The 22,050-nt window shown below is 51.3% G+C and overlaps 1 protein-coding gene across 7 annotated transcripts in view; it reads right to left on the bottom strand.

Moving 5' to 3' along the window:
• CYFIP2 (cytoplasmic FMR1 interacting protein 2) overlaps nucleotides 1–21,426 on the bottom strand; it is a 53,343-nt gene extending 31,917 nt beyond the window's left edge. Inside the window, exons 1-12 of one of the 7 annotated variants that reach the window (XM_068697971.1) lie at nucleotides 21,227–21,426; nucleotides 15,122–15,262; nucleotides 12,959–13,048; nucleotides 12,802–12,879; nucleotides 10,601–10,702; nucleotides 9,523–9,704; nucleotides 9,105–9,201; nucleotides 8,312–8,440; nucleotides 6,854–6,958; nucleotides 4,092–4,180; nucleotides 1,209–1,326; nucleotides 207–326 (exon numbers count right to left, since the gene is read on the bottom strand). In XM_068697971.1, coding sequence (XP_068554072.1) covers nucleotides 207–326; nucleotides 1,209–1,326; nucleotides 4,092–4,180; nucleotides 6,854–6,958; nucleotides 8,312–8,440; nucleotides 9,105–9,201; nucleotides 9,523–9,704; nucleotides 10,601–10,702; nucleotides 12,802–12,879; nucleotides 12,959–13,048; nucleotides 15,122–15,238 — 1,227 coding nt within the window. In that variant the 5' untranslated portion in view covers nucleotides 15,239–15,262; nucleotides 21,227–21,426. The other 6 variants (XM_068697965.1, XM_068697968.1, XM_068697970.1 and 3 more) reach the window with 6 other exon arrangements.
• Nucleotides 21,427–22,050: the final 624 nt, after the last annotated feature.

The following is a 22,050-nucleotide window of genomic DNA, read 5'->3' as shown; positions in this document are numbered from 1 at the left end:
AGGAGAGATGAGCGAGCTCTGCTTCTCCATTTGGTTCAGAGAGGCTTTGGGGTGATTAGCTGTCTGATTTTAGCATGTTTGTCAAAGGCTTAAAGTTAGGTGGCATGCAAGCAATCTCACCTTTCCACAGTCAGTACTGTGTGCTGTGTTGAAATGTTCACCTTATCCCAGAAAAAGGAGGAAATTACACACTTTGACACACTCACCACTTCCATGACATGAGCACTCCACTTGGACAGCAGCTGCAGTCCCCTTAAAGCGAGATCGAAGAGCTCCCTGTACTCTTCATCTGACTTCTGGCTGTCCAGCCCTGAGCCGGTGACGACCTGGAGAAGATCACATCACATCAGGGCTAGAGTCAGCAGCTCGCTGCGGTGCCTTGGCTCAGCCAAACAGCAGCAGCAGATCTCTCTCTCTCAAATCCCATCTGAAAAGAATTCCCCATGACCTTATGATCAAGCTAAAACAGCGCTGTGCATATACAATCCCGTGGGAAAAGAGGTATAACTTGGCAGGACTCTTATTACCCAGGTGGTCCATTTATTTCCTACAGAAAAAATGAGTCTGACCTGTAACCTCAGAGCAAATAACTGACCCTCTCATTCCATTTTCCCATTGCTTTGTGATGGTCTAATACCACTGAACTCCTCTAGAGGCCTTTACTGATTTAAAGTTCAAAAAAGCACATAAAAATGCCAAAACAAAAAGGCTAAGAACACTAACAAATCATTAAATTAAAAGTGATGAATGAGGGACCCACATTTGTAAGAAAACAGTCTCAATCCCATCAGAAAGGGCTCTGACATTCAGCGATCAACAGAGCTGCTGGGGAGAACTTTCCTCAAAGCCCTGACCGACAGCTCAGTGTAACAGGAAAGACCCATCTGCAAGACACGGGTGTTCTGCCACCCACGGCTGATGATAAACAATTAGCTGCAAAAATATTTCTCCTTCTTATTTGAACTGAGCTGCGGCCAAGGAGCAGGAGCTTGCAGAGCAGGCTTCCAGTGCACGCGATTTTGAACGGGCAGGGACCTTTCATAACTTGCTTTTTTATTGCTGGATCGAACAGTGGATTGATCTAGTTTCATGTGTATTCTTCTCCCCCCTCATCATATGCCCTTGGCACAGTATGTCCACACTACTGCCACACTTGTCCCCTCCCAGCCTCGCCTGTCTAAGGATCACAGCGCCCACCCTGAGCTTACCTCGCTGTTGCTGTAGCGAGCGAGCTCCGAGATGAAGCGGATGTGGTCGTCCCGGATCTGCACCATCTGCTCGCAGATGTTGTACTGGGGACTTATGCTGCTCTGAGTGCATGTCCACCTGGGCAAAAAAGCAACGGCTTCAAGAACGGGACACGGGGCTCCTCTCAGACACCCCCAGGGACAAAACCTTTCGCTCAACTGCTCCCTTCACCTCAATGTGCAATAGGCAAGCCACCTACAAGGCAGCCTGTGTCCTCTCTCTCATCCCCAGGGTGTGTGATGTCTTCCAGAGGTGATCTCAACAGCACGACAAGGATGTTTGCCTCACCTTTCTGTTAGAACACCTCTGCTCCATCCCCCCTAAAGGCTGCTCTCTCTGTTGGGTTCACCTACCCCCACGGGCAGAGGTGGTTATTTCGCTGGCTGCTGTCTGGCAAGCTTTCAGGGAAGGACAAACTGCAGAGCCCCATCACCGTTTGCATCCCTTCTGCTAAACTTAAGGATAATCATCTCCTTCGAGGTCATCCTTCTGGGTCCTACAGGGCTGGTCATTGTGCCCTTCTGCTTCAGGGAAAGACCCTGCAAGGGGCCATCATGGAAACAGCCCTCCTGCTCTTTTTGGTTCTGCTCACATTACTAACTTAATGGGCAACCCTGGGAGTAAACTGAGGAGGAGATGATTAAAAGCACTAGATTTTCATCTGCATTGAGCCACATGTACTCTGTAACAGTGCAAAGGAGTCTTAAAGGGAAGGCAGCTCTCCCAGTGGCACAGTCATATGAAGCAGTGGTCAGAAAAAGCACGAACCAGGTTTTTCTAATTTAACATCACACTTTTCCCAGACCTTTATTAGCCACTGACATAGAACCAGAACAGCTCCATCAAAATGCTTTGTGCAAACAGATGTCTGTCAGCGAGACTCACATCTGTCTCCATCATCACAATGGTTTTTAGATGTTCAGATCCCGCTTTTTTTCCCCTAAATGACTGACTGTCTTAAGATAGTCTTCTTCTCCAATCTAGACTGGCTGTACAAAAGGGAGGTGAGAAACCTGCTTCTGACATGGACATACACATGAAAATGCATTCCCACTGTTAGCTGTGAGGCTCCTGTTGCCAATGCTTGTGGAGATGGAAAGTCCTGGAAGTGCTGGACCATGTCATCCCTTGTGAAATCCAGCCTCCCACCATCGAGTCCCATCGCTCGACTCTTACCCGTTTCAATGTCCCGTGCTCCCCACCAGACAAGCGGCAGGCTGGCAGGAGTGGCCAGGGCTGCCCCAGCCCTCCCTGCCACATACAATCTAGTCCACAGTGCAGAAACAAAACGCCATGCAGGAAAAACACCAATTAATTCCATTTTCATGGAGACAAGGAGGGAAAGAAAGTGACAAAAACAGTGTTAGTAAGAAATGGGGAATATGTGGAACCACCTTGGCAGAGTTAGTGTCGGAAGCCCCATGCAATTTGCTGGGAAAGCAAGTGAGTGAGGAAGAAACATCGGTTAGTAAGGTGCAGCACAAAGACCTGGGAGACAGATTTTGAGACAGACATTAAATTGTGCACAGGTAAACAGCCTGCGAGCTACCTTGGTTTTGAGATGAGAAAATGAATGCAGCTGAAATGTTTCGTTGAAATGTGCTTTCTGAACAGTTTGGGATAAAAAGGTGTCAATTCTTAGATAATCTTCCCTTCCAATTTTTTTTTTTTTCAAAATATTTTAAAAATTTACATTTTTTAGATTTTTTTTTTTTAATTTTCAATCGTAATCGAAAACCTTTTGCTTGGGAAATTCTGTGAAGCTGTTTTCAGATTTCTTGTGAAAAAAAATCAATTGGCACTTTTCAACCAGCCTTCAGGAGGGCAGGGGAGGGCGCTCCCGGGCGAGCCACGCAGCGGCAGAAAGCAGGACCCGCCGTGGGGAAGGGAAAAGCAAACAGGCGCAGCGATGAGGCTGTTGGTTAGTTCCTGTCCTGGTGGCTGTTCAGCTAGACTGCTTCTCGCAGGTGATGGAGAGATCTGACTTCCACGCAGCCTGGTCCCACAGGCGAATGGTCGCTCGCTGGTGAAAGCCAGGCTGCAATCAGTGATTACAGCCGATGGAGGTTGGATGGGCTTTGCTTATGTGCGGATGCAAACACTGTTCTGAGGATGTCCAAACCTACCAGTGATGCTTCTAACACTAACTGAGCACCATGCAGAGCTACAGAGACAACTGGACCTTCGCACATGAGTGGTGTGATCTGAAGTGACACCTACAAACTCTCTTGATGGGAGCAACAAACGAGCTTTGAACCCATACTGTGAAGCCGCGCTACATACCCCATGCCACGACAACTGAGTATGCCTGGAAAGACTCCATTTCTGTCTTTTTCCCACAATATTTATTCCTTTCCAGTGCATCTGACCCACCCTGTTCAATTCTCATCCCTGCTCCCTTTCTACACAGGAAAGTGCCTGAGCTAGAAGAGACGCCCTGCCTACCGCATAGATCTGGTGCTGTGTTCATGCTCTGGAGGATTTTGTCCTCGGGGTGAAAACTGTGGATTAAAATCTCTCCAGAGCAGGAACACGCTGCTCACACTCACACGTCCCAAGCACTCAGCGGCCGCCCCAGACCGCGCACCATGCCCGCTCGCCTGCCTGCGCGCACGGGAACGGTTCCACGGAGCCGGCGAGGACGTCCTCCCATGCAGGGACACACAGGTACACACGTGCACACACAGGTGGCCGCAGAGGCAGGCACGCTGGGGTGTGCACCCCCCTGGGGACACACACAGGTACCCGTGCACAGACCTCACGCACGCCGGGGAGGGAGAGTGGCAGCTCCCACGGCTTTCGGGACACACACAAAGCCAAGAGACATTATGGCAGGCACTCACTTGGATTTGTTCTCCTCATAGTGAGCACTGGTCTTAATGTATCTGGCCAGTTCTATCTGCATATCGCCGAATAAAGGAACCACCTGCAGCTGCTGGAAAAGAAAACAAAAGATGGTTGAAACGCGGCGGAGAGTCCCTAGGGCGACACAAGGGACTACGAAGTGGCATCCTGCATCTATGAAGCTACAGGAGGTGTCAGGCTGTTCAAAGCAAGGTGCAAACCTGGATGCAGGGCCTTTTCACACCTAGGAAGCAACTGAAAACTATCACAAGGTGTTTTTTGTTTTTTGTTTTTTTTTTTTTGTGCAAGTAAGATCACTCCCTGCAAGTGCTCTAGATACAAGGGTTTGCTGATACTGGCTTGGTTAGTACCAGAAAGGTTCAGTATTGTAACCACCATCAGCTGTGAGAGAAAAAGGTCTTTTTATACCAAAAAGAGAGAATTATATTCTTAAACAGCACTTACTGCCTCCTGCCATAATCCTCAACAGAACTGAGGGATAAAAACTGGCACATTGGTATTTTGGCAGCATGCTGGGGAGGGGAGCTGTTGGCTGCTCTGCTGCCTGGACTGCCAGAGATGTGGCATCTTTCTCTCGGGACTCAGGTTTTACTTTGGCACTGTGGCTGTTAGTGATGTGTCTTACAATTTCTCCATGAAAACAAAAACACAGTCAGTGTCCGTCTGCTATATAACACAGCTTTGTTCTCCCTTTACATCTCAGGAGAATTTTGAAGGGAAACAAATTCTAAGTGCAGTGAATGTGCCTCAAGCTTAGAAAGGTCCCTGCTGGACTAAGCTTTCAGTTGCAAACTACATTCAGCCAAGAGCTACCTACAATTCTTCAAAAACAAAAAGAGAAGCTTCAATGTCACCCAGATACAAAAGCCTAGCCCCAAAATACAGGGAAGATGGTGGCAAATTCACTGTCCTAATATCACACTTCTCAGGCTGGTTTGTGTGGAGGATGTGCAATGCTGTCATCAGAGATTCCCAGTGGCACTTTCATAAATGGTTTAAATGAAGGGGTAGTTCATTTTCACCACTCAAATTCCTGGTCAATCCACTAGAAATTTAATCAGAAGGCAGTAAGCAGATGTAGTAAAAGGAGTAGTTGGCCTTTTCTTATTGAGATCTGATAGTCTGGAGTGGTACTTAACTGATTAGGTGAAACCACAGCAGATGTTGGAGAAGTGCAAGTGGAAAAAAAAAGCTGGAAAGGAGAAAGTTATTCCATGCAGTGGAAGATATTTTACCAGTCCGATTCTCTGATGGCCCATGCCACTTTGCAATGAACAACAGATCTGTCTGAACACACCAAGATGACCAAACTCTACTCACAATGCTGAAGGCTGGATTTAAACTGAGGCAAAGATTCAGTAAAACTAGCAAAGCTGAACCAGGAAAAACTCAGAAGACTTTGAGCAATGGCTTGATAAATCTCCTTTGCAGAGCTGCAGTCCTCAGCAATCTCCCCAGTGACTGGGAAGCATTCTGCCATCTCATTATCTGCCCATCTGTGAGGTTACGGTGTCGGACTGCAGCTCCCTACACAGGTGTCAGAGCCCTGCTCCCAGAGCTGTCTCCAGGAGATGATGCAAAGATGGGTAAACAAGTCCCCACTCACTCGGGCTGAGGATGCAGCAGCAGGTACATCAATCAGCCTTTCCTGAAATCAGCCATCCAGACTCACCAACACGTTTGTCCCTTGCCATATCCCACCATGAACTAATCTTCTCCAAACCCAAAAAGCCTCCTAGACCCAGCCTTGTGCACAGAAGCAATAGACAAGAATGACTTCACCCTGCAATGCCGCAGGAGGTGTTTGCACTGTGCTGAGCTCACGCGAGCCGTGCAATCAAGCAGAGACATCGGAGTCTCATCCCTCCCCTCCATATGCCACTAACAGCTTGCACACACACCGCATTTGGGGAGGAAGCAGACAGGGTTATCCCAAATCCTCCCTACAGCCTGACCTCCAGCTGTGGACCAGCCCAGGACTGATCCCAGCTGCACACGGAAATGGGGCAGAAGGAGGCTGCACAGCTGCTTCCCACCGTGTCACTGGGAGCACCCAGCTCCTGCAGACCTTTCCTCAAAAAAATGATCTCAAAAGACAAAAGGATGCACCAAAACCACCAGACGAGCCCCCTGAGGAACTCAGTGAGCACCTGCAAATTGCAGCCAACACAATCTCCTCAAGCAGCTTTTTCTGCCCTACAGGGAGCACAGCTTACACACCAAGTAAGACTGCCAGTGACATGTTGGCCGGCCAATTCTGTCCCCTGTCCCTCAGCACATCAGCTCAGCAGTGAACTGAGGGAAAGGAGCACGCAACCATCACCCACGCAGACCTCAGCAAACCTATCCAGGTTTGCTGGTGGCCTGAAATCATGGTACTTTTCAAAAGACTGCAAGCCAGCCTCAAAAATGTGCCCAGAGCTAGAAGTGTGCGTCAGTCTGGCACACCCTTCCCTCATCCACAAACACGGGCTTCCCACGCGCCATCCCCGTCCTTCACCCCTCAGCAGGAGGGCTGTCATCGCTCATCTCTCCCACGCTACACCCACCTATGCATGTTCACAGCAATCCCGTTTCTCATCCTTCAGTCTAGGCAATTTCTTGACCCTTTGGGTGTTTTTTTTTGGAACTGTAAGTGATTCCTGTGGTTTGTTTTTTTGTTGGCAGCGCGTGCAATGATACCAGTCCATAATTCATTGGTCTGTAGTTAATTCCAGCCTCACCCAGACGGGTCACTGACCTTGAAGAATTTGTCTATTTTGCTAAGGTTGATTCTCTTCTTGGCGTCCAGTTTGTAAATGTTGCTGACATTCCCATCCATGAGATACAGGCCAAACCCCATCACCTGGAGAAGACAGAAAGGCGAGGTTTCAATAACATGAAGTCAGCAGTACAAGTCAGACAGTTCTCATTTGCTTAGCATGAGGAAGACCATTTCAGAATGCTGTGGCAACTGACACTCATGAGAAAACTGTATTAAACGTGCACATATCTGCAAGGACATGTGTGGCAGACAGGGGACACATGATGGAAAGCTTCTGTAAAAATGTATAACTCTCAGTTGTTCCTCCTCTCTCGCACATAACAACCAAAAAGTCTTCTTCACCCGTACTAAAAAGGCAAACATTGGCTCCCAGAGAACAGAAAACATTTTAAATATTATCCTGGGTTGTTTTTTTCCCTTTATTTCAGTACAGATCATTATAGATATTAAACATACCAACATTGTCCTTCAAAGAACCTCAGTTGACTCATCCGTGGTAATGAAGTTTTTAGGGTAATAGTGACTGTAATCACTGTAATAACTGACTTACAGTAAGGACAAACACAAAAAATAAGCAGATACTTTGGCATGTTCATCTCTGAGGCTCTTCAGAGTCAGGAAACCAAACCTGTATGGTGATCTGTCTTCTGATTATTATTGGAGATGGGTATCAAGAAGAAAATTCAGGGTTGCAAAGTTGGTGGTGATTTTAGCGTATCCTATAAGGTTACTGAGGTCAAAACTGTGTTCCTGCACACCATATACAACAGAAAAAGCGCTTCCAGCTCTGGAGAGTGCAGAGCACCCCGGGTGCTCTCATCCACCAGCTGGCACCACCTTAGTGCCAAGCAGGCAGAGCTGCTGGCAACCTTGGGAAGAACTAGGGGAAAAGACAGAGATGGAGATGGGGAACAGCAGACGAAAGGGAGAGAGGAAAGAAGATTTTTATACGAGAACATGCACGAAGGTCAGAAAGGCCAGAAAATAAATGACAGGAGAAGTTCAAAGTTACAGTGGGAATGGAGGCAGCCATGGCACTGCCCAGCAGAGGTGCCACTTCAGAGCACTGAGGTGCGACATCTGTGACCCTCATCCATGCTCAGTCTACAAAGCTACAAAGAAGGGATAAATGGGGAGAAAATGGAGGAATGGAAGTATCCCAGCAGAAGGCAAAAGGTAACTGAGATCGGAAAGAAAACAGGCAGAGGTGAAAAGGAGCTTTGGTGCTGCATGCAGAAAACTTTCCCATTTCATATCAAGCATTGTGTCCAGAAGATGTTGGCTTGGATACCAGAGAAGAGATGCACGTAAACCCAAAGGAGCTAAAAATAAAGAAAATGAAGAGAAGCATTGTCCTGGAAGGGACTTTCATTTTACTAAAACAGAAGTGGAACTGCCCAAATACTCAAACCCATAAATATGACCAAATCTCACCTTTAAAAGCATGTGTTTTTCACTGGGCGTGAGATACATCTTGTTTTCATAGTAATCCACACAGATGTTGACAATATCAGCAAGCAGTTCCTCGTAGCCAGGGATAACCTCTAGTTGTTGGTGCAGACACTGAAACAGCAATAGGGGTCACTTTATCCACATGGACAAAGGAACAGCAGGAATAAGTGGAAAAAAAAAAAAAGTCTGTGTTTTCCTTAAGTCACAGATAGAAGATCAACCTCATGGTACCACCTGTACAGAACAAGCTTCCTTCTGTAGGGCAGCTCTCCTGTTCACACTGATCACAGCAGCCAAGCATCAGACAGTGGGATGAAAAGAAAGGGTCTGCCTCAGAAGCAGACTTTCTGATTGTCTGCTGTCTCTGTGCAATATTTTATCTAATTAGCAGAAGCTATAGAGCCTGTAGTGTGGAGGCCCCTGGTGTCTGATCTGCAGTCCCCATGCAGTTGCAGAGACAGACTAGATGGATTTCCTGGGGAAAACAGGGGTAAAGTTTCTGTGAGAAAGCCCCCTGAGAGCTCTTCTTGCACCTTTTAGACCTTTATCCTTGTCTTGACATAAACAGACCACCAAAGCTACCCAGGATGATCCACTGGAAAGAAATACTGCTGGAATTCTACTGCCTGACCCAAAGAGCAACAGTCAGTGGAAATGACCCAAAAAACAAGGCAGATACTGCTGCAGTCCAGTCTGAAACACCCTCAGCCTTGGCAAGACCATTGCCTCTGCCTACACGTGGGAAGGTGAAGTGGTTCAGAGGAACGGGACCTGCCTGCGTGATGCGGTTGTGGTTTGCCAGGAACATGGAGAGGTTCTGGGACTCCTGGATGGACTGGGGGTCTGCCATCTTCCGCAGAAACTGGGCAGCTCTGGAAGGGAGAAATCCAGCGTCACCAAGGCTCACGCAGTGCATGCCCTCACCACCCACCTTCCTCACCTCACCTCACCTGCAGCTGCAGGGCTGCAGCCTCAGAGCCCCCCTGCAATACAGCTTAGCTCTTTCTTCATTTTACCAATTGCGAAACAAAACACAGAGCTCTGATGTTTGCTAAACTCACACGGAGAGACTACAACAGCACAGAAACCCAGCCTCCAGCCCCCTTACATCTGCCCAATCTCTCAGCTGGGCAATGCCTCCTGACAGACCAGGACCAGCCCCGTCCCCGCGCTGGCTGCTTCTCGCCCCTCACCTTTTGTAGGCGGAGTGGTCATTTTTGACGCTGCACTTCATGTTCTTCAGCTCGTCCAGGACAGCGAACATGTTGATGAACTTGCCCAGCGTGAGGAGGTAGGCCTCAGAGACGAAGTCCTTCCTCCGCTCGGCGTGGCACAGGCGCTTCACCTCGCTGCAGAACCGCTCGATGGCCTTGCGCTGGAAGGCAGCGGGACACGGTCACCACAGCAGGGACTCTCACACACACAGCTCCACCTCCACCCACCTCTCCTTCCTTGTCCTGATGGGGACAGAGGCTCCAGGGTCTCCCTCCATTGTCACCGTGCAATGAAGCACCATTTCAAACCACTACAGACAAATGTCCTCAGTGCTGGAGGGGAGGAGCAGGGCTTGAATCCTCTGTGCCTGCCCTGACTGCAGCGTGTTCTGCCAAATCATGTTTTGGTCCTTTAGGTGGGGTGTTACAACTTATAGGACATAAAACCCAATTATGCCAGTGAAACCCAGTTGCAGCCAGTTAGAAATGCAGGTGGTGATGTAGAGAGTTCCCTTAAGCCCAGAGCAGCTCTGCTGGCTATGTGGTCACTGCTCTGCTGGGATCTACGCTTGTCATCTTCTCAAGTGCCTCAAATTCAGCAACCGCTAAATGCAAGCTTCAGTGCTCTCACACTGGACAGGTACCGTGGCCAGGATTAACACATCAGCTGTACCATCAGCCTTCCACTCCTTACAGCTTTGCTTCAGAGAGAAGAGCTGAAGAGTGAGCTGTGCTGGCACCAGGCTGTCAGCACAGAAACAGCCCTTGCCTCCACCAGCCAGCACTCCAGAAAAACAGGAGCTTGTGGCATCAACTAGCTCCTACAGTTGTAGTCCTCTATGAACTTCAAGGGCATAAGTGTGTTCGCTCCCAGCTTGGGGCTGAGCAAGGGTTAAATGGCACAGATTTGGCTCTGGACAGGTAACTGCAAGTAATAAACACACCACAAGATCAGGGCTCTCCAGGCTGGCGTGGCGGGCACAGCACAGCACAGCCCTGCTGAGGAACCTCACACCAAAGTAAGACATTATTTTTACTACTCCCCTTGATTGCTTACCTGAAAATACATGAACTTCATAAGCTTGGTGACTTCTGGCTCCAGGACTTCTACTGTCTTCTCATAAATCTCCACTCGATTTGGCTGCTCATTACATTTCACCTGCAGTGCAAAGACAAACCATCTCCATCAGCATTGTTTCTAACATAGCTGTGGACTTGCACCAGCCACCAACTTCTGCTTGTTTCACAGTGAATCCTGTCCTCATTTGAGGACAACAGAGGGACTCCAGAGGGAGCTTGTTTTCAAGGCAACGGGTGATAGCAGAAAGGGCTTTTTCTCAGATGTGAAACCCTCTCCATTTGTTATAAATGGACACAATCTGGACTCTGAGAAATGACATATTCTAATGTCTGGAGTAGAATACACAAAAAATGAAGTCTGCACTTGCTATACAATGTGGGAATGTTGTACCATAGATTTATTTTAGATTTTGTGTCTGTGGGAGTTTGCAACACAAGGCGCCATGCTATGGCTCTGCTCTAGTCCTGCTGGGATCACTTTGGTTCTGTTGCAGACCCATTAAAAATCCCTGGGCTTGGACGTGATTAGTAGGAATGAAGTGAGTCATCTTTATCCTAAGCGAGTCCTAGGAAGCTAAATTTAAGTAACTCTGTCTTGCCATCAGCTCAGCCATAGCCTGCCTTCTGCTAGCATGGCCAGCACAGGCAACAGCAGCACAGCATCAGATGTAAATGGGAGATAAGCAAAAATCTAATCAGCATCAGCAATCTCCCCATGGCTGGATCTCGTCAGACCATCAGCAGAGTATAACCCAGGGGAACTGAGGTTTGACCTTTCCCAGGGAACCGTTAACATGGGCATTGTCAGCCGTGTGGAAATATTTTTTCCTGGCTCCACGGAAGTGCTGCAAGCCCTTTTATCAGTAGAGTTAATGGATGTGCACTACATCTGCCAGCTGCCTTGTCAGCCTGCGCTTTCACAGTGCTCCAGCACTGCTCGTGTTGCAGATGACAAGCTTTGCGCTGGAGTCTGAATCACGGCTCAGTGGGCCTCATGGGCAACCTTACTCATGTCTGTAGGTGTTTGCAGGATTCTGGTTGGAGAGAGGACTGAAAAACATTTGAAAGAGAACCAGCAGTAGAGCAGAATGGTTAAACCCAGGACCGTCAGGTACAGAAGCAGCAAAAAAGGGCGTTTGGAGGAGACCTGGCTGGGAGGCTGATCTTCACTCCCAAAATGTTTCTGACATAGTGAAGAGCTCCTTCATACATCCTGGCTCAACACTGACCCTTCCAGGGCTTCCATGACAGCAGAGACAGCGCCCCAGCACCAGTTTGGGATGCAGAAAGCTGCCCCAGCTGCCCACTCTGCTCCATGCAAGTCAGGGAGAGCCCAAATCTGCCACGTCTCAAGAGCACCGGCCGTTGCGGTGCACAGCTAGCCATCTCGCTTCATGCAACACAAGAGTCCCACTCAGCACTGGAGCAATTTTTAACTGAAGCTGAGACACAGCATGCAGTGGTGTCAGGAAGTGTGATATAAACCAGATCTGATCATTTGACTCTCAACTTCCAAAAACTAACTGCCTTTGCCTGTAGCAAACTGCATCTCCCCACAACATGAGAGGGAAAAATATTCCAGTGGTGCACTGGAAAGGAAATAAGAGCATTGTTTTAATTAAAGCAAAGGCTACCCCATCTCCAGACAGAGCAGTGGATAGGGATCCAAGCAGAAAAACACAGCACTATGCCAAGCGCTGAGCGGGACCAGAGCTATGCCCAGCTGTGTCCTTGCACAGCTATGGGACACACAAGCTGGTCCTGCGATTGTGAAGTGACTTCAAGTGTGACTGCTTTGGGGAGCTGGGGAAACGGTCCTGAAACCAGGAAATATATACATATATGTAACACTGTCAGCCACAAACAGTTGCTTCATTTGTGGCTAGTGTGACTTAGCTGAGAGGTGCTGCTAAGAGGGTCAGGGATGGACATACACAAGGGTGCAGAGCCGATGTCCTTTGCTAAGGCAGCAGCAGGGACCTGCTTCTTCTGGAGTAGCTACCTGCTGCTGAGATCAGTGATTGAGACTTAGGTGGAGTGAGGAGGATAATTTGAACCCTCAATGGCCTCTCTTTTCAACTCTTTTATCTGCGTCAGTCTTCAGTCCAAATTAACCCATGCAAGACAAAACCACACAGGTGCTCTGAGCAGAGTCCTGTATAGAAAGGGCCCTGGTACCTGGGGGATGGCTCGTGAGCAGCTCCTCCACGTGTAAAGCATCACGGCGTACTCGTGGCCTTCCTCCAGCATTTCGTTCTGAAACACAGAGAGGTGTTGTTGGGACAGGGCACGCGCCGTGGCTCAGCATCGCCGGGGCAGTGCCCAGGGGACTCACCATGCTGGAGTGCACCGTCGCCTGCTCGATGTACCTGGCTATGCCAGTCACAAAGGCATTTCTGTCTTCAAAGTTTGTGTCAAAATTAGCCTGTGGGTGAAACAGGGATTGGGATTAACATACATACATGCTAGTTGTCTCACCTGATGCTGTGCACTGGCAAATTGTTTCGGGAGTATATCCAGGGAACCCCATGCAGGCACAGGCTCGAGGACACCTGGGGCACAGGGTCAGCCTATGAAAAATTTGAGGTGCTGGAAATGACTGCCTCTCTAGGGCTGGAGTAGATTTGTACGGGCAGCCTGCAATGCATCTGAACCATGTGTGTTCCTTAGAAAAGACCCTGCAGATTATATGTGTGAAGATGTGGCAATCAAGACTGACACAGCCTTATAAAATCAAGCCAAGCCAAGCGGGGATCAGTTATAAGGAACTGCAGCCACACCAGTGAGCAAACCTCTAGCGGTTATACTGAAGACTTTAGTCTGCTAACTCAAAGACAAACACAACCTCATTAACATCCATTTGTGCCCCTGACTGCTAGGGGAAGACCACATCCTGTCAGCAGGAATTGCAAAGGATAAACACGTGGAAAGGGCAGGGAAAGAGATGTCTGGAAAACATAAATACAAAAATCAGTACTCGTTCAGATGCCAGTAGCAGTGCTAGTGTTGCTCTTGCAAGCAGATGCTTTGGGAGGAAAAGTTGTTTGGGAAGCTGAGCTACTGCTTTGGGTCTGGATACGGGAGCAAGGAAGTTCAGAGCAAGGTGGAGGGTGAGAAAGCAGCTCCTTGGCCTTGCGGCACCGAGCGCCCATTCACACACTTTGTGCTTGGGCAATTTCCTCTGCCAAGGCGTGCTGATGGTATCTGCTGCAGGGCAGAGCACACGCGAGTCCCAGGCGCCCAGAGCTGCTCCTTGCAATGTCATCAGCATTGCAGCAGCCGTGTTCACCTCAGTAACCCATTTCCTGAGAGGCAAAGCTGAGAGCACAGACCTGTGGCCGCGGGGCTGTTTTTCGAAGCGCCTCTCGGATAGCGCATGTGGCTGAGGTGAAAGCAAAAGCTGGGGCTGTGTGTGCATCTCTGGGCGGCAGGGATGGGGCTAACCCCAACGTATCTGTGACAAGGAACCAAGCTGGGCAAATGCTTCCAGATCTGGTTAAGATGAGGTTTTTAGGTCCAGAAGAGTGCACACTTGTGATATGAGACATGAGTGGGGCTGTGCCATAAGACGGGACCTTTAGCCTGTCGCAGGACACAAGCCAGTGAAGATAAAAAATTGTTTTGTGAAGAGAGATGCTAAGTTGATACCAAGATTTTCCAGGGCTAGCTGACATTTGAACAGCCCAGAAATGCCTTTGGGTTTGATAACCCATAGAGATACTAACGCTACTGAACAAGCCCGCAGCTTGACCTGCTGAAAGAGATACTGTAATTCCAGAGCCCTGCCTACACGGCACGGCCATCCCTGTATGGGTGCATTTATGTACAGTCACGGGTAAACCACGAAGACAGGAGTGGCAGGACAGAGAAAGTAACCCCGCGTTATATTTAACCCCGGGTGTGTGCAGTAGGACAGGGTGTGGTGGCCAAGCAGTTGAGGCATCCCGCTGTGGATGCACAAGCAGGGGTCTGAGCCTTGCCCTGGGCTCACGCCAAGCTCGGTCAGCGCAGCTGCAGCTAAATCTGTGGGTGTTCGAGGCAGAGCAGTGATTGTGGGCACTGCCCTCCCCTGCATGCCCTCCGCTTCCCCAGCAGCAGCTCCAGCTGTGCTGGCAGCACAGGCCAGCCAAATTCAGGCAGAATTTTGATTTTGGCCTACTTGGACACATGCAGTACCATGAAAAGGAAGCACAGAAATACACGCACAATAAAACATCACTGAGAACTCTCTGCTGTTATCACAAACCTTATCTCTGGCTTCTCACTGGTTCATGCCCTCTTGTCCTCATGGTCAACTTCCCTACATCTTGCTCAGTGCTCAAGATCCCTTTCACCAGTCTCTCTGGGAGCAGATTTGTGGCTAGGTCTGTTGTGAATATTTCCTTAAACGCACTGAACCAGGAACATTTTTTGCTCGTTCTCACAGCACCACGCGCCCCCCTGCTTTGCATGAACCCCTGCGCTTTGCATGCCCTGCTGCAGCCGGGGCTGGAGGTACCTGGTACATGATGGAGGAAGGGGGCGGCTCGATGCATGGCTGCTGGTCGGGCAGGGGCAGCTCCTCCAGTAAATCCACATTGGACAGGGCGTCCTCTAGTGTGACGTGGGTGGTCATGGCTCTGGCTCTTCAGTTTCCACGCTAGATCCAAAGGAAAAGAGAGGGTGACAGACAGTCAGCAGGCAGAAGCCTCAGTGAGAAAGCACCAAAGGATAAAACTGGAGCCAGGACTAGCTTGCACCGCAGTGGGTAGGATCCTGGTTCATCTTGTTTTCCTTTTCTTGTGTATTTAACCTATATCTCTGTGTCATCTCTCCTTCCATGACTCAATAACAAAGCAAGAATGCAGAATAAGAGGAACACAGCCACCCACCCATGTCCTCCTTTACTTAACTCTATGCAAAACTGCTGGAGACACGAAACAGCTGGGGGCTGCAGCGCAGCTTAAGCAGCCTCAAGTGAAAGCTTGTGCTCCAAAATGCAAAGTGGTGCTTTCCAAAATCTCTCCTGAAGCAGCGTGATTAGAAAAGCATGACCAGCACTGACGCTCACATGATCGCCTTCCCACATACATGAGCAGAGCTGGAAACTGTAAACACCGAAGCGATTTTCACAGGTGAACCGGAAAGAATCGGCTTCTGCACAGTCAGGCTATGGCAGCTCAAGCAGCAAAAATAAAATAAAATAAAATAAAAAATAGTTGCTGTGCTAAAATAAGAAATTTCCTTGCCTTAACCAGACACGCAGTGGCCCCTGCCCAGCCCCAGCCTGCCCTGCAGCTGCCACCAGCGGTGTCCTGAGACGGTGCCAGCTGCACACGAAATAAAAAGCAAAGGGAAACGGTTCTGAAGGAGCTCGCTGGTGATTACCCCTGTGCCGAGCACCGACGCGGACAAGCTGAGACGCAGGATCAAGCTCTTTGTCCCTGATCTCTTTTGCTCTTCACCTTTGCATGCGCAAGCACGGAGGGAAGCTGCTGTCATCCGGGCTGAGCACTTGTATAACCACCGCCACCGGGCTCCCCCAGTTAATGCCTAATCCATGTGCAGGAGCTGTGGCTGACCTGGAGTCTGTCCTCTCGGAAAACATGCAGCTGCATGTAGGTATTTGTAGAGACAACTGGCTTTGGGAACCGACATATTGTTCAATTAGCAGATTGCCCCTCTTTCGAGGAGCGCTTTTTTACCAGTTGGAGCCTGTCTAGTTTCTAATGTGAGCCATCGGGTTTTATCACTTTAATCTGCAAGACAGTAGAGCTCAACAGAGCTCAAAGTTCCCATCAAGATACTCGCAGATTTCAATACAAACACCCTGCAACCTTCGCTTCTGCTCAGGCAACTGGGCCAAGCTCCTCGACTGCCTTGTTACTGGGTATGTTTTTCCAATCCTTTCATCTCTTTGGCTTTTCTCTAAGCTTGATCCAATTCTGCAGCTTTTTTTTTTTTTTTGCCAAAGCGCAGGACACAGGGCTCCAGCAACGCCTGCACAAGTGCCAGATAGAAAAATAACACCATGTCCCTTCCTGCTCACCACCATATCCTTGGTCACAACAGCAGCTCCACAGGCGCTCCCGTTCAGCCGATAATCTGCTACAATTCCCCTAGGTCCTTTTTTCATGTTGTTGTTTTTAATTGAGTCACTGTTTCCCCAAATACAAGTTTGCTTTTCGTTTCCAGCACTGGGAGCACGGAAGGCCAATGGCTGTGGGATGGCCACAGACAGACACACGTGCACTCAGCGAGGAGCACAGCCAAGGGGGCTGCGGGCAGCCTGCAGTCCTGGGGTGGCTTCGTGTTGGTGAGGAGAGGGCCTGCTGCCTGCACGCAGGAGCTGCAATATCTCTGAGCCTGGTAAAACCCACGTCACCTCCCCAAACGCCTCCCCAGGGCACCAGGCAGCTGAGGAACAGGCTTGGTTGTATTTGCAGCTTGAAGAACCACGAAATAAGTATCTGGAGAAAAGAATCCTCAAGCAGCCCCTTCCCTACTCTCTCAAATTTCTTTTTTCCCCCGTCACCCCATTTGGCCCCAGTTGCTGCCTGTAACAAGGTGCAAAAACTGCCCAAAGCAGCTGCTCTGTCCTGTTCTGATCAGGAGATCCGGGTCCCAATTTGGCATCTCAGACCTGTGGTGCCGGCCATGGCACAAACCTGCAAGAAGCCAACAGCCCCTGCCCCACAGGTCTGGCACTCCGTTGCAGGAAGGGAGGCACCACGTAGAAATAACGAACAGAAGAGGAAGCCTCGAGCACCGGCAAGCTATTAGCCCTGGCCACAGCCCACCCCCTGCTTTGCCACGGCTCAGCAGAGTGCAAGAACCGGGATCCAGGTGGAAAAACTGCCCAAACTTTGTGGGTTTACCAGATGAGTCCTCATTGCAACACCCCCGGGAGTGACGGGGACTCCCAGTTTCAATTCTATGTTTTCTTCAGCGCAATGGCAGAAGCAAAGGAGACGAAGGGGAACAGTGAAGTCAGTCGGGACTTCCTCTGGGTCTCAGGCCCTTGGCAAGCCGTGGCAGAGGGCAGCCCTGCAGCTGGCAGCACACGATGGAGGGGACACCCTGGGCTGTCAGACCAGGATCCTCACCCCACAGCATCCCCGGGGGAGCAGCCTCAAGCAATTCCCCATGGTGCAGGCGCTGCCCTGTCACATCCAGCTTCACCCCCTCCGTTCAGCAACCAAGTGACTACAACCAGGGAACTACAGGGGTCCTGGGGCACCCACCAAAAAGTCCTCGTTAAGCCGTACCCCCCAACCCCGGCAGAGCTGTGCCAGCTGTGCCTGCAGCTCACCAGCGGCGCTTCCTTCCTGTGCCAGTACACGTGGGGCTGCAGCCGCGCCACCCGGGGTGGAGCACGGCAGCGTGCCCCAAATGGGGCTTTTTTGTTACCATAGCTCATGGGCTGCGGGGTAAGGCTTTCCTTCTCACACAGGAAACATATCCTGCCTGCGTGGATTCTTGGGCTGCTACAAGCTGCCTCTCGAAACTATTTTCTTCTGCATATCCTGCCTCTGATCAGAGGCTGATGCTCCTCCGGCAATGTGTGTTTTGGTAGAACTCAACGTGAGCCTGGCAGGAGTCAGCTCCACCCTGGTGAAACCCTGGGGAGCAGAGACATGGCCAAAGGGCTAATTACAGCTTCTGCTGATGAGCAGCGGTGCTAACGAGAGCTGCACATACTTCCTGCCCATCCGCTGCAGAAACTTCTTCCTCCTGTGGTCCCCCTGGGGCAGGTGATGCTCGGTGCTCCCCGTCCCACCTGCCCAAAGCACCAACCCCAGGCACGCCAGCCACACAGGATCCACAGGCCCAGCCCCACCACTCTGTAGCTAAAATTATGGTAAATCTGTTGTGAGAGCAGCCTAGAGAGCGTAGCAAGGTTTTGAGAAGGAGCGAGGATGGACATCCCTGGTGCCTGAGCTCGCAGTCTCAGGGCAGGTCCTACCTTCCCCGCTGAAACGCTCGCCCAGAAGTGTCTGTGCAGCATCGTCCTCTTCACAGCGAGAGGAACAAAGAAGCCTTTATTGTTAGAGCAGCTTGGGGGAACAAAGGAAGACTTCTAAAAGCAGGGCCATAATGAATATGTTGCATGCATGTGTGCTTGGCTTCGAAGCTGCGCAGCTGAGAGCGCTGGGGAAGTGACACGGGCTGCTTCGGGTTTGCAGCTCACCTGCTCCTACAGCAGGCATCCACGCTGGGGCCGCAGGAGCGGACAGGAAAGGAGGAAAGAAATCACAGGAATTCTGGAGATTGGCAGTAACTCTGAGTCCTGCAAGCCTGGGGTGAGAGGAGCAGCAAAATGACTTTTGATGGGGAGGTGGTGAATTGGAAGAAAAGCGCAAACTTCTGGTCACCTCCTAGGATTTGGGATTTGTCTCCAGCTTTGATGCCCAGTCCCTGGGTAACCTGGGAACGTCACTTAATTCATGATTGCCTCTCTGACCATGTTCCTCCCCCTTGCTCCAAAAAAAAATCTTTAATCCATGGTCAGGAAGCATCCTGGACCAAGTGCCCAGCTGCCTGATGCCTCAGGCACACAGCAGGACATTTCTGGTACCCATTGCCTCACAGCAAGAGGAAGGTGAATGCTGCTGGCTGACAACGTACCTTCAATTAAGTAGAGTAAATTTGGGATGCAAAAGGTTAGTTTTACCCTTGCCTAAAGTTCACGAGATTAACGTCCCCTGTGGTTTAGGATGCATGACATCAAACTCTCCTTGCATGCTCTAAGAATCACTTGTAATTTCAACACCACGCCAGTCAGGAGGTTCTTTGCATAAGCAGATAAACACAGCCAGGATGAGCAAGGCTGGCAGAGCTGGGCTCCTGCCCTGCACAGACACAGGCATTAATGACCATGAAATTACTCTTCCCATCAAAAAGGAAGCCAAAATGCCCAACTCCTGAAGCTGTTGGTCTGCATCTCCACTCTGCATTTTCAGCCACCCCGTTACGGTGGAGTTCTAGCCATCTCTGCTGTCTCTGTTTCTCAGCAACATTTTATTTGGAATTTATTTCTTATAGAATAAATTGATCAATTTTTTTTCTGGTGCCAAAGAAAGAGGGTCAAGGCAGAAGACTGGTATAGGAAGCTACATTTCCAATATAGTTGAAAAATTTAGAGCAAGTTTCCAGGCAAGCTCCTTTGCTGACAGTCAAAGCACTTATTGAGAATTTAAACCATACAGAAATGAGCTGTTATAGTTGGACAATTACTGATCTTCCAGAAATGATCATCCTCTTTTCATGCAAATACGATAACTGTTTGTTAATAAAGTTCTTATTATGATAGGATAGCCTGCTTTGCTAAAGAGACCCGGGTCAGAAAATGGAAGATTTTCCATATTCCTCGGGCTTCATTAACAGCAATTAGCTGCACAGAGAAAAGGAGAAAGGCGTTATCCTTTGTAGGGAATTACCCTAGAATTACAGGGCTGTGACAGACACCAAAATAGCGGGCTGGCCACCCAGTGCGGTGCCCAACCTCTGACAACTGTCACCCTGCCGAACATGAGCGCGCTCTCCTCTGGCTAGCTGTGCAGGGCTGGGGGGGTGCTGAGGGTGCTGCAGCCCAGCCTAATTCTGCAAAACCTTTGTGGCCTGAGTCTGGCGGCCTCAGCCCCCCCCGGGGAAAGCGGCAGATGGCGAAGGGGGACAAGCTGTGCTGGCGGCCTCCTCGTAGGGCGCCCAACCGGCACCCTCTTCCTTCCCCAGCCCAGCCGGCAGAATAAGGCCCAGTAAGCACGGGGGGGGGGTCCAGCATGTGCCTCTTGTTCCCCCCATCCCTATCCAGCCCCCCCCAGGAGCCATCCCTTCCTCCCAGTGGGATGCATTTCCAGCCTCCCCGCCTGGAAAGTTGCCTACAAAGGAACGTTCCCCGCTCATGGCCTCCGCCCGGGTGGGGGGAAATTTTGGGGATGGGGGATGTTCCCCCAGCTCCCACCGCCCCCAAAACACGACCCTGGATAACCATCAAGGCCCCCAGCCCACCGCACGCCCCCCGGCTCAGCATCTCCCTGCTCCCCTCCTCGCCCTGGGCACCATCTTCTCCCGGTGGGCGCTGACTGCGGACCCCCTGGGGACCCTTTTGGGACCCCCACCATGACCCCCCCAGGGCCAGCTCCTGCCCCTGGCCCCACCGCCCCCCTCCATCGCCTCTTCCCCCATTTCCCCCCTCTTGGGGTGGGGGCAGCATCGCCGCCACCGGGCTGTGCGGAGCGCTGCCATCACCCCGGGGCCTGCAGCGCCCACCGGGCCGGGGGCTCAGCGCTTTCCCCCCCCCATCCTAGAAGGGGAGAAGGGGATTTTTGTGTCCCCCCCCCTCCGGCGCCGTGCTCTGACGGCGGGGGGGCTGCCTGCCGCAGGTAGCACGGAGCATTATGGGATACATCCTCGCACATCCAGGGCCTCCCACCCTTGGGTGGGGGGGGGAGGTGGGGGACACAACACCTGCCCCGCCGGGTGGCACCCCCATCGCGACACCCCCCCAAAAAATAAAAAAAAAACCAAACCCATCCCGACCGGGGGCCGCGGAGCTGCAGGGATGCGGCGGCGCAACCCCCGCGCAGCCCCCGCGCAGCGCTCCCACCCCCGCCCCGCTCACCTGGCGCTCGGATGGAGGGGGGGACGGGACCGAAAGGGGGGGTCCTGGGGGATTAGGGAAGGGTAAAGGGGCACGGGGGGGGCCGCAGCTCGCCGGGATGCTCCGCGCCGCCCGCACAAAGAGCAGGAAATGGCTGCAGCAAGTGCACTTCCGCGGCTCTCCGCCGGCCCCTCCGCACGGCGGCGGGGGGAGCCCCGGCCCCCGGCGAGGGAAAGGGCTGGAGCGGGGAGAGCGGCTCCTCCCCCCCCCCCCAGGCTGCAAGGGGGGAGCCCGGGGGGTGCGCTGGGGATGTGCGGGGGGTACCCGAGGGATGCGCGGGGGGTACCCGAGGGATGCGCGGGGGATGCGCGGGGGGTGCGCGGGGGGTACCCGGGGGATGCGCGCCCCTCCGCTGGGCAGCGGTAGGGAGAGGAAGGGGCTGCCGGGGGTCCCGGGGAGGCAGGGCCCCCTTGTTGGGTGCCGGGGGTGCCGCCGCCCCGAGGTTACCGCCCGGGGGTGTGAGCCGGGGTGGCGGTGAAAGGTTTGTGCTTAAAATGCCCGCGGAGCTTTGGGTGGCTGGGAGTGCGAGGGGTGGAAGGCAGGAGGCGATGCCTTTGCTCCGAGCTTTTTCTGAGTCAGCACTGCATGCCAAAGAGCTTCCTTTTGGCGTTTTTTGGCATCTGGCGTTTCTTCGGGGATGAGTTTCCAGTCCTTCTGCCCACGCTGCTTTGTAAGGTTTCGATAGGGCTCTTCAGAGCTGGCGTGAAATCCAAGCTGGACCTCTTACAACCTGCAGAGCAGCAGCTCCTCGCCGTAACTGATGCAAACCCTGGATGGGGCCTTCA

The sequence above is a fragment of the Anas acuta genome, chromosome 14, assembly GCF_963932015.1.
Source record: "Anas acuta chromosome 14, bAnaAcu1.1, whole genome shotgun sequence".
In the NCBI taxonomy this organism is placed as follows: domain Eukaryota; kingdom Metazoa; phylum Chordata; class Aves; order Anseriformes; family Anatidae; genus Anas; species Anas acuta.
This window is presented reverse-complemented; position numbering and strand designations above follow the sequence as displayed.